The sequence below is a fragment of the Chenopodium album genome, chromosome 11 (assembly GCF_948465745.1).
Source record: "Chenopodium album chromosome 11, dcCheAlbu1.1, whole genome shotgun sequence".
Classification (NCBI taxonomy): Eukaryota; Viridiplantae; Streptophyta; class Magnoliopsida; order Caryophyllales; family Amaranthaceae; genus Chenopodium; species Chenopodium album.
The window spans coordinates 19,630,895-19,643,110 of NC_137844.1; the positions used below are offsets into that span (position 1 = coordinate 19,630,895).

The following is a 12,216-nucleotide window of genomic DNA, read 5'->3' on the forward strand; positions in this document are numbered from 1 at the left end:
ACTCAAGAGAGAGAAAGAGAGAATAAGCTTTAGTTTAGAGAGAGAAAGAGATGATGATTGTGGGTGAATTGAAAACGGGGAAAATCGACCCAATTTATAGAGAAAAATCGACCGAAAACGATCAGAAAAGAGTCAGAGCTTGACTCGGAGTAAAACTGGCTCCGTCGCGACGCAATAGGGTTATCGCAACGCGATGACTCTATCGCACAGCGACAGGCCTATCGCGACGCGATGGACCTATCGCAGCGCGATAGGAGCTGTATGATAAAATTCGTACGGAGTCCTTCTTCCAATTAAATTGGGTTAAGTAGAGTCCGTACTTATCTTTTATTAAATCAGATTTAATCCTTTTAAAACACTTGTTTTATCCGAAATAGAATTCTTTATCTTTTCAAAAACAATAACAATTATAATTATCAATCCTAATCCCTTTAGAACTCAAAATAACCTTCTAGATAATTATAGAAGACTAAGATAAATCCTAATGACTTTAGGAATACAATCATAATTAATAGACCCTCCACGTGATCGTAGGGCCTCCCATAAAACTCATTTTAGGCCCAATTTAGTATTTTAACCATAAATTCCTCGTTATAACTCGGAATTGGGCTTATATGTATCGTTGGAAAGATCTTTTCAAACCCCATCCAACTACACAATTATTGGACCCATATTATGAACCAAAATAAATTGGATTGGACGTTTTTCATAAATAGGATACGAAATGAATGATTTTCAAAATACAAAATGAATTGTTTTTATTAAAACAATTTAGAAAACAGAAGAATTCACGAGACTCTTCAACATTTCACCTTGCTCAATAATCAAAGAAGTGAAAGGTACTCATCACGGGGTTTGGTTTTTGGGGAGACACAATCAGGTGTCTACACCTTCCATCTGGTAACTTGCTAGCATGTATCCTCCATTCACAACTTCTGAAGAGCATATGGCAGTGTACCTCCTGTTATCTGCAAAAACCACGACAGTGATTGCAAAACCTTCCTGCACAGCATAGTCCTTGGGAGTATCCTTGAAGTGTGCCTTATTAGTGAACAACATCCATTGCCTCAGTTTTACTTTGCTAAACTCCCTATCTTCATACATCTCACCATTTTTGTATAAAGTATCAAAGTAGTCATCATCATTGTAATCATTTATGAAGTTATACCATTTGCTAGGCTTCCAGACGTCTCTTACTCTAAGAACTATTCTAACATCCTCTAACTCATCTAGAACATCTCCAGATGGTATCACATCCCCATCTGAGTCAGCTGACTCATCACCCTTCTGTAACTCATTAGTGTCATGTGACTCATCTTCCCCATATGAGTCATCTCCATCATCTGGATCATCTCCATCATCAACAACAAAATTCATCTTTCTCCTCACAGGTGCATGAGTAGCTGCACTACATACTAGACTCACCCTATTTAACCAATGTCTTAGAACTAAACTATATACCCTTCTTAACAGCTGTGCTTTTAGGGATTCTCCTTCTGAATAAAGAGGAATCAGAAGGCTTACTAACTGGGGCAGCAGGTACAGTTACATCAGGAGAAAATCTTTGACTCCTTCTAAGGGTCAAAGTCTTGAAGAATATATTTGGTGATGCAGGGGAAGGAGGTAATTATATTGGGAACCATGGGCTGGTTGGTAACAGTAGATTTAGACTTTCTCTTGCCTTTTCCCTTTTTCAAACTAGCTTCAAATGCTTCAGATTCTTTCCTACCCTTAGTATATTCCTCTCTAGACTATTTCTCAGTGTTTTCATTATACTCATCTTGCATTTCTGCTCATGTATAATCAGTCATAATGAAGTCATCTTCAGTCACATTAATCTCATTAAGTGACTGAGCATTAGAACCTGATGACAACTAAGACAAATGCTCACTATTCCTCTTAGGTGTAAGTTTGGTCACTAGTGGTTGAGATGGTTTAGGTGTGGTAGGCACTTCTGTTTGGGATGGTTCAGGTATAGTAAGCACTTCTGGTTGGGGTTGGTTCTATCAAGTTTTGAACTGCTAGTGGTGGTGGTGGTGCAAAGATCCAAGTTATGGGTGGTTGTTGTGGTTGCATAGCTTAGGGTTAGAAACTGGAGATGGTGGTTCATAAGCAAGAGTTTTTTATTTCCTAAACTCTAACACATACTTATTCAATTTACTTGGCTTGTTAGTAGTGCCAACCCAAATATGGATAATGTCATTATTAGGGAAACATTTAAGTATTTTCAATAAGTCTCCATCATCTAATAGTGGCCAATGTCTCTCTTTATAGGCATAATAAAAGGTGGGGTTAAGGATATCAAGTGGAGGAACCCAATTACGAGCACAATCCTCATATTCAATTACCAAATCCAATAAACAACAAGTATCCATATCGACATCAGTATCTATATCTTTTCCCATGTAATGAAATCTGAACACCACATTACTGTCACCCATTATGCAAAATAACACCACATCTAAACTCTTACAACATGCACCAACACATAATAAAAAATAACAACAATTCCTTGTACAATTCATACTGAAAATTTCACTTATCATTCCAAATTCACATCATCATCTATAATTCACATCATCAACCAACCACAAAGATTCTATTTTTCTATCATCATCATGCTTTTTCATTAATTCACAACATAATCATCAAGCGAACAACAATCAAACCAGAAATCATCATCCATGCATAATTGTAACATCGAAATTCATAAAAAAAAGAAAAAAGAAAAAAAAAAGAACAAGATTGTGACTTATCTGGCAAGAGAGAAAGTTTTCCTTGGATGTTGACGCAATTCACAATTTCAACATGCAACAAACCTTAGAAATTAGTTTGATGGAGTTGATTTTTTTTTTTTTTTGAATGGAACAGGGAAGAGTTTATTTTCAGAGCAGTCTAATCGACACAAATTGGGTTAAATATGGCAGTTGGAGGGGAAGGGTTTTAAAAGAGGGGTAGTTTAGTCTTTTCAATTTTTTTAAACCTTAAACATCAGTATTGTAGGTTTATTAACGTTTGATTAACTGATTAATCACATTAGTTAAAGAGTCAAAACATGGGGTGTATCATTAAGAAGTCAAAAATTTAGTGGTGTACCATTGGGAAAAGTCAGAACTAGAGGTGCAATGGGAATTTTTCAACATAATTTGATATTTTAGTGTTTACCATTGAGGAAAAAAAAAATAGAGCTGATGAGTGCCATTGAGAATTTCCCATCAAAATTAACGTAAACCTACCTTACACAAAACTTAGGATGTATTCTATTCAGCTTAATTTCAGTTTAGTTCCTACCTAATTTAAGTCCCATGCAATACACGATTGTTATTAGATTTTATAAAGAGTTATTGTATTGAATTTTATAAAAAAAATTATACTCATAACACAAATTTAAAAATAAATTTAACTTTAAATTTATACATAGCTATACCAAAGTCAAGAATAGTGACACTTAGACTTGAATTTTTTTTTTTTAAATATTTTTTAAGGGTATATGAGGTTTTTTCTTACAAAATAAAATTCTAAGGATAGTACCCACGCGTGCTGCGTTATTATTGATATGACTTATGTGTGTGTGTGTGTTGTGTTGTGTTGTGTGTGCGTGTGTTAACAAAATGATTTTATTTCTAATTGAATTAAACATTATTGCAAAGGTAACAAAATTGGAAGAAAAAAAAGTAAATAGTATTATCGAAAAGTAAGATAATATAAAGTAGTATTTACTTAATATATGTTCATTTTTTACAAAAAAATAATGCCTAATATAAAATACTACATAAATGTAAAAATATTATAGTTAGGTTTATATGGAGAATTATTACTTTCAGAATTTTAATTGGTAGAAAGATATTTTGAATTATTATGAAATAATTTCCTTAAAGAATCTGCGTAAAATAACGAGCGGGAAATTTTTAACCAGGAGATAGACATGTGTCATTCCTGGTTTCGCTTTTAGTATAAAAACTAGTTCTTTGCCCCGAGCAATGCTCGGATATTCACAAGTAATGTTATCAAATTATTATAGATTAGATACGGTAATGTAGAGTACTTATCTCTAATTTTAGTTTCTTGACATCTTATGAATTTAAAATTGAGTTAAAACCCTTTTTTAGAATAGAAAACTAACAATACATTTTATATATTAACGATTAAAGAATCAAAGAAATATACAAAAAAAATATTTTATTTATTTAAGTTGTTATTGTTGCTCTATTTTTTAGGTTGCATATTTTTTATTTATCAGAACAGACCCCTTACTGATCACAAAGACTTCCCCTCCGAATATAGGTTATTGAATCCTGAGTAGAACACACAACACAGTAGCTTAGCAATAGGAAGAAATCTGAAATGATAATCCGAGCACCTCACCCTCTCTCGTCAATCTCTCTCCTCCGTTTTACCGCCAAACCCTGGAACCCCCACTTTCCTCTTCACACCACCCTATTCTCTCGTCTCTGCTCTTCTTCTTCTTCTTTGGTTGCTGAAACTTCCTCTGATACTTCTACCACAGTTCCTCCTTCTCATCATCCATGGCCGGAATGGGTTGCCTTTGTCGACCGCTTGAAATTACAGGGTTATTTTCCCCCGAAATCTTCTGACGATGGGTTTCGTTATGGTGAAGTTAGCCTCTTGAAGGACCCTTGCCTCAGCTTTGCTCGTGACCGCTACGACCTTTTCAGGTTTTTATTATTTATTAATTAATTTATTTATTTTTAATTTGCTATTGTTTGAATGATTTTGTTGTGTTATGTTGCATTTGAGGTTGAATTGATTGAACATATATGGGTTTTATATCGGGCATGTTTGTCGTTCTTTAATTTAGGTAGTAATAAATGATGTTAACAGAATTTGTAAACGAACGAATTGAGGACCGAATTGTAATATTCACATTAATGCAACGAATTATTATTGTTCATAACTTTTAGGGAGTAAAGGGATTTGGATTAACTAGTGTCAGCAGGGTGATATCACTAGCTGGGGGTATTAGGCTTTATAAAATTTGTATGGTACTCGTAATTTGTAGTTTTAGCCAAGCGAATTCGACTGGTGTTGGTTGTTGAGATAATAAGGTTTAATTTGATTTGTGTAATTGTGAAGTTATATGACTAATTCACACAGTGAGGTGATTGAGGGTCGCTATTAGGCGTTTTAAGAGATCATAAGAGGGAAGGTCTTGTTAATGTTATAGAGGGAAGGTTATCAAAGAAGATTAAGGCCGGTTACACAAAGGGGAAAGCTTTAGATAGGACATTATGACGATAGGTTATTGGCTTCAAATAATTGTTGCCTTTTGATCAATATTGAACAAGTGGTTGAGAAAGAACACTGAAGCTAATGAGTTGAGTGTCCAATATTTTTGAAATGAACTGATAAGAGAAGAGACATGTTTAAGTTGAACTTTGGGAAGATATAGTGCGATTTTATGCATTTTGGAAGCTTAGATTTGATAACAATGGCAGTAAAGAAGACACTTAAAGCAAGATTTCCAGCAACTAAACATTTGCAGCATAGTTCTGTTCATTTTAGAAGTTCCAACTATTTCATGTAGCTTTTTTCTTCAAGGGTTATTTGTAACTTGGTAAAAGTACTCTTTTCAAGTTCTTTATCTTTTTTATTTTTTGAATAGTTTGCATAAACTGTTTCTACTTTTGTAATTTTTTTTTTATTTTATATATAAATGCTTGGCAGTTATCTTGGTTGAACATCTATTTCAGAAACATTGTTTTTCTTTTTTTCCGCAGTACCTTGTCTTGACCTTAGACTGATTCATGCAGGTCTTTGTCAAAAGGTGATATTCAGACATTGGTGGAGAGAGGATGTCCTAAAATTCAACGCAAAGTTATTAATTCTGCGAAACGGTTGAGAGTATATGTGGGATTGGAAGAGAAAAGTGTGAGTAATTTTGATTTGTTGGATGTTGAAATGAATGAAATCATCTCTTTCTATTGCTTTTAATGTCATATATTATGGATCTTATTTTACGAATAGGTTTTTAAATTGTCCCATTGTCATGCCATGGTATATTGGTATTATAAATCTGCTCTAAATGTTGTTCTTTTCCTTCTTATATGATATACAAATCATATACATAGTTTCAGGAATTCATTATTTCTCACACACCAGTTAAAGGCCGGTCTTGGGCCTGATTTGTGGTTACATATGTTAGTATCATCTTAGCAAGTAACAACTGATGAGTAGTTTCCACTGCATAGCAATCTGTAACTGCCTTTATGCATTTGCTACCATCAACATCAGATGCATTACTGCCACATATTTTGCTTAAAAAATTGATAAATGTATGAGCTCTCAATCTACTTTGCTAGTTTGTTACTGTCAAGCAGGTAGGACAATTATCATCCAGAACATATGGAGTCTATTACATGATTTACATCATATGTTATGTACATTTTCTAATCCCTAAAATCCACTTCTCGGGCCATAGAGTCAATCAATTGGAAAAATCATAGGATAAGTCTAATGTGCTTGTTTTGTAAAATCAATTTGTAAACTTAATAAATGGATTGGTAAATTTAAGGAGTATCTAATTAGTAAGTGAAGTGTCATTTATTGATTCTGAACTTGTCTTTTAAACAAGCAACATGCAAATATCTTAGAAACACATCTTTTTTTGAATTAAATTTGATATGCTTAACATTTTGTGCAACACGAACTTTCTGCAAAAGGCATTAGAGATTTAGAGATGTATTAAAATAATATTGGTTTTTTTTTTTTTCTTTTTCCTCCCTAAATAGAAGTATTGCTACTAATTCAGGACTGGGTGAATAAGATAATTATAAAATTTGGATTTAATGTGGTAGCTTAAATCTAAATATTGCTACTAGGCTACAAATTTTACTTTTGCAGTCATTTTTTACAATTTATCTGTTGTAGTCCTTGGAAACTTGGAGGTTAGTTGTCTACAAAGAGAGTGCTGCAAACTTCTCTAGTTTTTCCTTTATGCCCGATCTATACTATATCCAAGATTGAGACAACTCATGGGAATCCTCTGCTGCACATAGTGCAAATCTGTGCTACTGAGAATTGACATTCCTTTTTGTTAGAGGTGCAATTTTAGAGTTATTGTGCCAAAAGTTGCCTACATGTTCTGTTCCTGGAAAAACTGTAATGAAGCAGTTTTTCCCCCTAATATTGCCTTTTTTGGAGTTAATAAATCTTAAGTATATAGTAACAAGAGGTGGTTTCTATGAGCTGTAACATCTTATCAACAAATTACCAGGAGGTGGTTTTGCTTTCATGTATTATGGTGAGCCCAGATAAGTGCTTTCCAATTACACTTTGATAAATCATCTATTTCTTTATTGGCAGCACCATTCAAATTAGTGAATTATTGTGGTGATTTGCTTCTTGCTTGTTCATATAAGTTGGTTCCTTCACCTTCATTGCTATTAGGGGCTGATGCCCAAAGCACTTCAGCATGGTATCCTTACGTCTTTAGAGTTGTGATACAAGTATGTGTACGGAGGCATTTTAGATTTTCAGCATGGAGGCTTTTAGTGTCCATGGGAGTGTGAACTCTTTTTGGGTGAAATGAACTTTTTTTTTTTTTTTTTTTTAATTTTTTATCTAAATTTGAGTTACCAGATCTTTTGAATTTGACATTTATGTTAAGAAGAGTATCATCTTGTAGGCAGGGCCGCACGCTACCTGATTAAAGTCATGTTATTCAAATCTAGCTATTAGATATATAATTTGCCTTGGTAAACTCCTGACTTTGTAACTCCTTACCTTTTAGTCATGAAAAGCAAATAGTAGTAGTTTTTCTACTAAGTATTGACTATACCAGTAAGTCTTCAAATCCAGCAGGAAACAATATGAGTATATATTGTTGTGAGTATTGTCAAGATGCCCATCATAAAGTTGCCACCTTTGCTAAAAAAAATAGTAGTGGTTTATTGATTGCACTTTCCTAGATACCCTTAAAGTGAAAATTGAGAGATGTGGGAATGCTCATTCTACTGTAAAGAGCCTTCTATATATTTTATTTATTTCCACAATTACGAAGCATTGGGAAAATGAAGAACTGAAAGGCATTGTTTCTTGTGTTTGGATGAATTGGATCTGGGTCATTCAATTTACAGCTGATTGAATCGTCTGTTTGCTAATTATATATTGATATATCTTTATTTACCTGCAGGTATGTAACATATGCAGTCTTCAAGGATCTTGTGATCGAGCTTTTGTAATGCTTGGAGAATCTGAAGGAGGTGCTCGAATGGTGGATGTCATGCGCCTCTTGTTGACCTATGCATTGGATCCCATAACCATCTCTGTGGCAGTGAGTACTACCAGTATTGAGCAGGCTGAATCAGCTTCAAGGAGATTGCTAAGCTTGTTGGTTACATTAAGTGAGACATCTACAGGTCTACCTCCTCGTGAGTCTTCTGAAAATTCTGCCTATAAGAAGGAACAATCTGTTAATTCTAGGGATGCTGCACTGTCACAAGATGTTGAGAAGAAGAAAGGGGATTGGACATGTTGTAAGTAAGTCTTCTAAATTTCCTTAGCCGAGAAAGCTAAGCATAAACTGCTACATTTATACTTAGAAACCAAAAACCACACTACATTTTTCCAATTTTGTGTGGTTGGAAGTCTAAGAGTAGAATAGTGAATGACTAGAATGAGAATGAGAAAATATTAAAATACTCATAAGCTGCTGGCCTGCCCCATAACCCCGCTTTGTATTCCAAACCTCTCCTATGTTCATTATCACCTGTAATGAAAAGAGAGGGTAATTCAGTAGCGAGATCATGTACTAAACCAACACCCCCCCCCCCCCCCCCCCCAAAAAAAAAAAAAAAAGAAAAAAAAAATCTTTTTGGAGCAACTTGTTCATCTATGGGGAACAAGTAGTTTGATATCATTGACAACCTTTGAAATTCCAAGAAGGCTCTCTAAAGAGCCTTGTTTGAACTTGTTCACAGATTCAAGGTCTCTTAAATATTCTACTCCCAGCGTTTTAGAAATCTTGATAATATGATGAATATCTATATATTTGGAACTCTTGTGCTGTGCCTGTAAGAGCCTCCTTTTTGGGATTGCACATGTTGTTTAATGGCCTCTCTCTCTCTCTCTCTCTCTCTGGGTAGGGGGCAGATACTAGAGCTGTTGATTCAGTAATATCAGTTAAGCATTCAGTTCATACATATCTAATTAATAACATTCAGATTCTGATTTATTGTTTCATGCCCCTTGGATTGATTTGCAGGTGCAATTTCATGAATTTTTCTAAGAACATTAAATGCCGGAAGTGCAATGAGGAGGGTCCTAAACGGGTTAATGCCGTTGTTGAGATGAAGAAAGGTGACTGGAAGTGCCTCCAGTAAGTTGTGGTTTCCTTGAACACCCTAACCAAATTTATTTTTCCAGATTGTCATGGTAAAATGTACATGATATGTCATGTGGGAACTTTATATAGTCTAGTCAGAAATTTGTTGTATTGGAAAGATGAAGTGCAGTTGTCCTACTGAGAATAGATGCAGGACTTACTGTTTTATTGAAAAAGGGGCAATGCCACAGTGGGTTCCAAATGATAATATGAGATTTCCAGTTTCTCATACTGATTGAAAGTTTTTAGTAAGCTATGACTGTCTGGAGAAGTTGGATCAAAGCTATTGTTTGGTTAGGGATGAAAGAGGCATAGGATTTCTTCTCTTTTCTTTAAAGGCCCGAATGTAAGACGTAGCCAATAATTACCTATTACCTACATTGTAGACTTTGGACGCAGTTTAATGCCAAAATAAATAATTTATCATATGCTGCCATGATTGCTCAAAAACCTATACAATGTTGTCATTAAGTAGTGATGCGACTGAGTTTGAAGGCCCTAAATGAAATGACGGGATGTGGTTTATAGGAGCAACTTCTTTGAGTATAGAAATTAACCTTTTGCATTAGCTTATGATGTCGACAGTACGATTTGCTGTTAGCTTTTTATTTTAATATTACTGTTGATCTACTTGAGCACACTTTCCTAATAATTTGCTGTGATAGGTGCGAGTGCATAAATTTTGCTAGCAGACAGAATTGTTTTCGTTGCAAGGATCCACGACCCCCAAGGGCTCTGGAACCTGGGGAATGGGAGTGCTTCAAGTAAGCCTTTCTATCTCTCTGTTTCTCTTCATGATAGATAATCTAACATTCTTATTCTTAGATATCCAATATTGTGCTATGATTATGATTTCAAGCTCTAATTAATAGTTCATTTTTGATAGGTGTGATTTCCTGAACTTTCGAAGAAACGTTATCTGTCTTAAATGTGGTAGTGAACCCCATAAAGAGGAAGTATCGCATGACAAGATACAGAATCTGGTGGTTGAATGAGTCGGATAAAGGAACTTGCCTACTTCAATAGTTCAATGACATAGATAACAGCACGCAGTAACAATCCTGATCTGGTAACATTGTGTAAGTGACCTTGTCATTCAATTTTGTAAAAGTAAGTGAAGATGTCTTTACATTTAGAGCAATATATTTTAGTATGGTCACACATTTCTTCAGTTGATTAGGATATACGCCACATGCCCATGTTTTTCATTTTCTTCCATTATTATTTGATGCGATGCTAGGTGGATTTATCAATATAAAGTCTGAAATCAGTTTATAAAATATAAATCCAACTTATTGCTGAATTCCTGTTTTCAAATTAGTTGTCAGTAAGGAAGCCCTTTGATCTTTTCAATCTGGAAGTTTTTTTTCCTCATGGTATTCGTAGGTGATAGTCTGTCAATTGTGTGGCTGGTACTTAGTGGTGTAGCTTCTTACTAAAAGTTATTTGTTGTTATCGTTGAAGTATACATTTTTAAAACAACACATGTAAGTGCTCCACATTGAAAAAGAAGAGAGAGTTGATCATTTTATAAGGCTAAGGCCGTAAGGGGAGATAAGGCTAAGGGGCTACTTCTCCTAATTACCATATGGTTTTGAGGTAGAATCTTCTGAACTTGTAAAGTGGATACTTGTGGCGGATGTGGTTCTTTGTAACGGTATTGGAGCTTAAGTTAGATTAAGTTGTGATAAAGGGACACATATAGACAACTCATATGTGAGGGGGAGTTTTGAGCCTATAAACAAACCCACATGTGAGTGAAAATGGTGTCCAATATTAAATGAATGTGAAAGTAAGGGCAGTGTTGGGATATGTATCTCACATTGATGAAATAAAAAAGTAGTTGTGTCCACTTTATGAGGCTAAGGGGTTGTTGTCTCATTGTTATTTGAATTGGAGGTGAAACCTCCTTAGACTTGTAAAGTAGACATATGGCTGGTGCGACCTAAGCCCGTTTGACATGGTATCAAAGCCATAACCACGGTTAGGATTTTTAATGTCTTTAATATTATGGAATAAAAGGGATCTTACATGTAAGGGAGATTATTATTTAACAATCACACAATAACCATTGAGGTATGCATCACTACCTCTTAGCATTGCGTTTAAGTTTTTGTTATAGCAATACAAGATTTGTATTTTAAATTTTATTTTGTTAGGGAGGGTGGATACCATGGAGGACTCATTGTTAAATGCTTGAATCCCTCTCAATGCTCCCTTGGAGCATAATGCTCCCTTGCATCCCTCTCAAAATGCAATTTAACAATGACACTTAGTTTTAAAACTTAACTAGTGAGTGGCCCGATGATGCACCAGGTTTTGTTGCGCTTGGGGTTTGCGACGTTTCGGTGTAGTGAGGTGGCTGGGTGATTGGTGGGGTTGTGAGTGGACGATTGGTGGGGTATTGTTGGTGGATTTGATGAGGCTGTAGGGTGGTTGGTGGTGTTGTGGTGGTCGATGGTCCTGTTCGAGTGGTAAATGATGCTGCTGGAGTTGTCGGTGGTGGTGTTGGGGTGGTCGGTGGTGTTGTGGTGGAAGACTTTGATTAATTAATTACCTCAATCTATCTTAATCACATGCCCTTCTTTTTATTAATCTTCCCTTAAAAACTTTTACATTGGGGTAAGTGCTGTCAAATTGATGTTTAATACAAAGTATTTAGTATATTATAATTGAATATTTGAAGCATAATTAAAAGATACTCGGTAGCAAATATGATAAGAACATTAATTCTTTTTTTTTTGGCCTTATGTTTAAACCTTATAATAAACAATTTAAAACCTTTATTTTTAAAATGCAAATTTAAACATATTTATAGTATAATGAATGATGTGACATACAATATATGTGAAAGACGATAGTGGCATACATCT

At 34.8% G+C, this 12,216-nt stretch overlaps 1 protein-coding gene across 1 annotated transcript; it reads left to right on the top strand.

Moving 5' to 3' along the window:
* Window positions 1-4,291: 4,291 nt before the first annotated feature.
* On the top strand, window positions 4,292-10,622 carry LOC145568703 (zinc finger protein VAR3, chloroplastic-like). The gene is made up of 6 exons (XM_081628125.1): window positions 4,292-4,676; window positions 5,772-5,889; window positions 8,153-8,499; window positions 9,224-9,337; window positions 10,009-10,107; window positions 10,230-10,622. The coding sequence occupies exons 1-6, from the start codon at window positions 4,345-4,347 to the stop codon at window positions 10,336-10,338; spliced, it is 1,119 nt and encodes a 372-aa protein (XP_081484251.1). The 5' UTR covers window positions 4,292-4,344; the 3' UTR covers window positions 10,339-10,622.
* The last annotated feature ends 1,594 nt before the right edge of the window (window positions 10,623-12,216 follow it).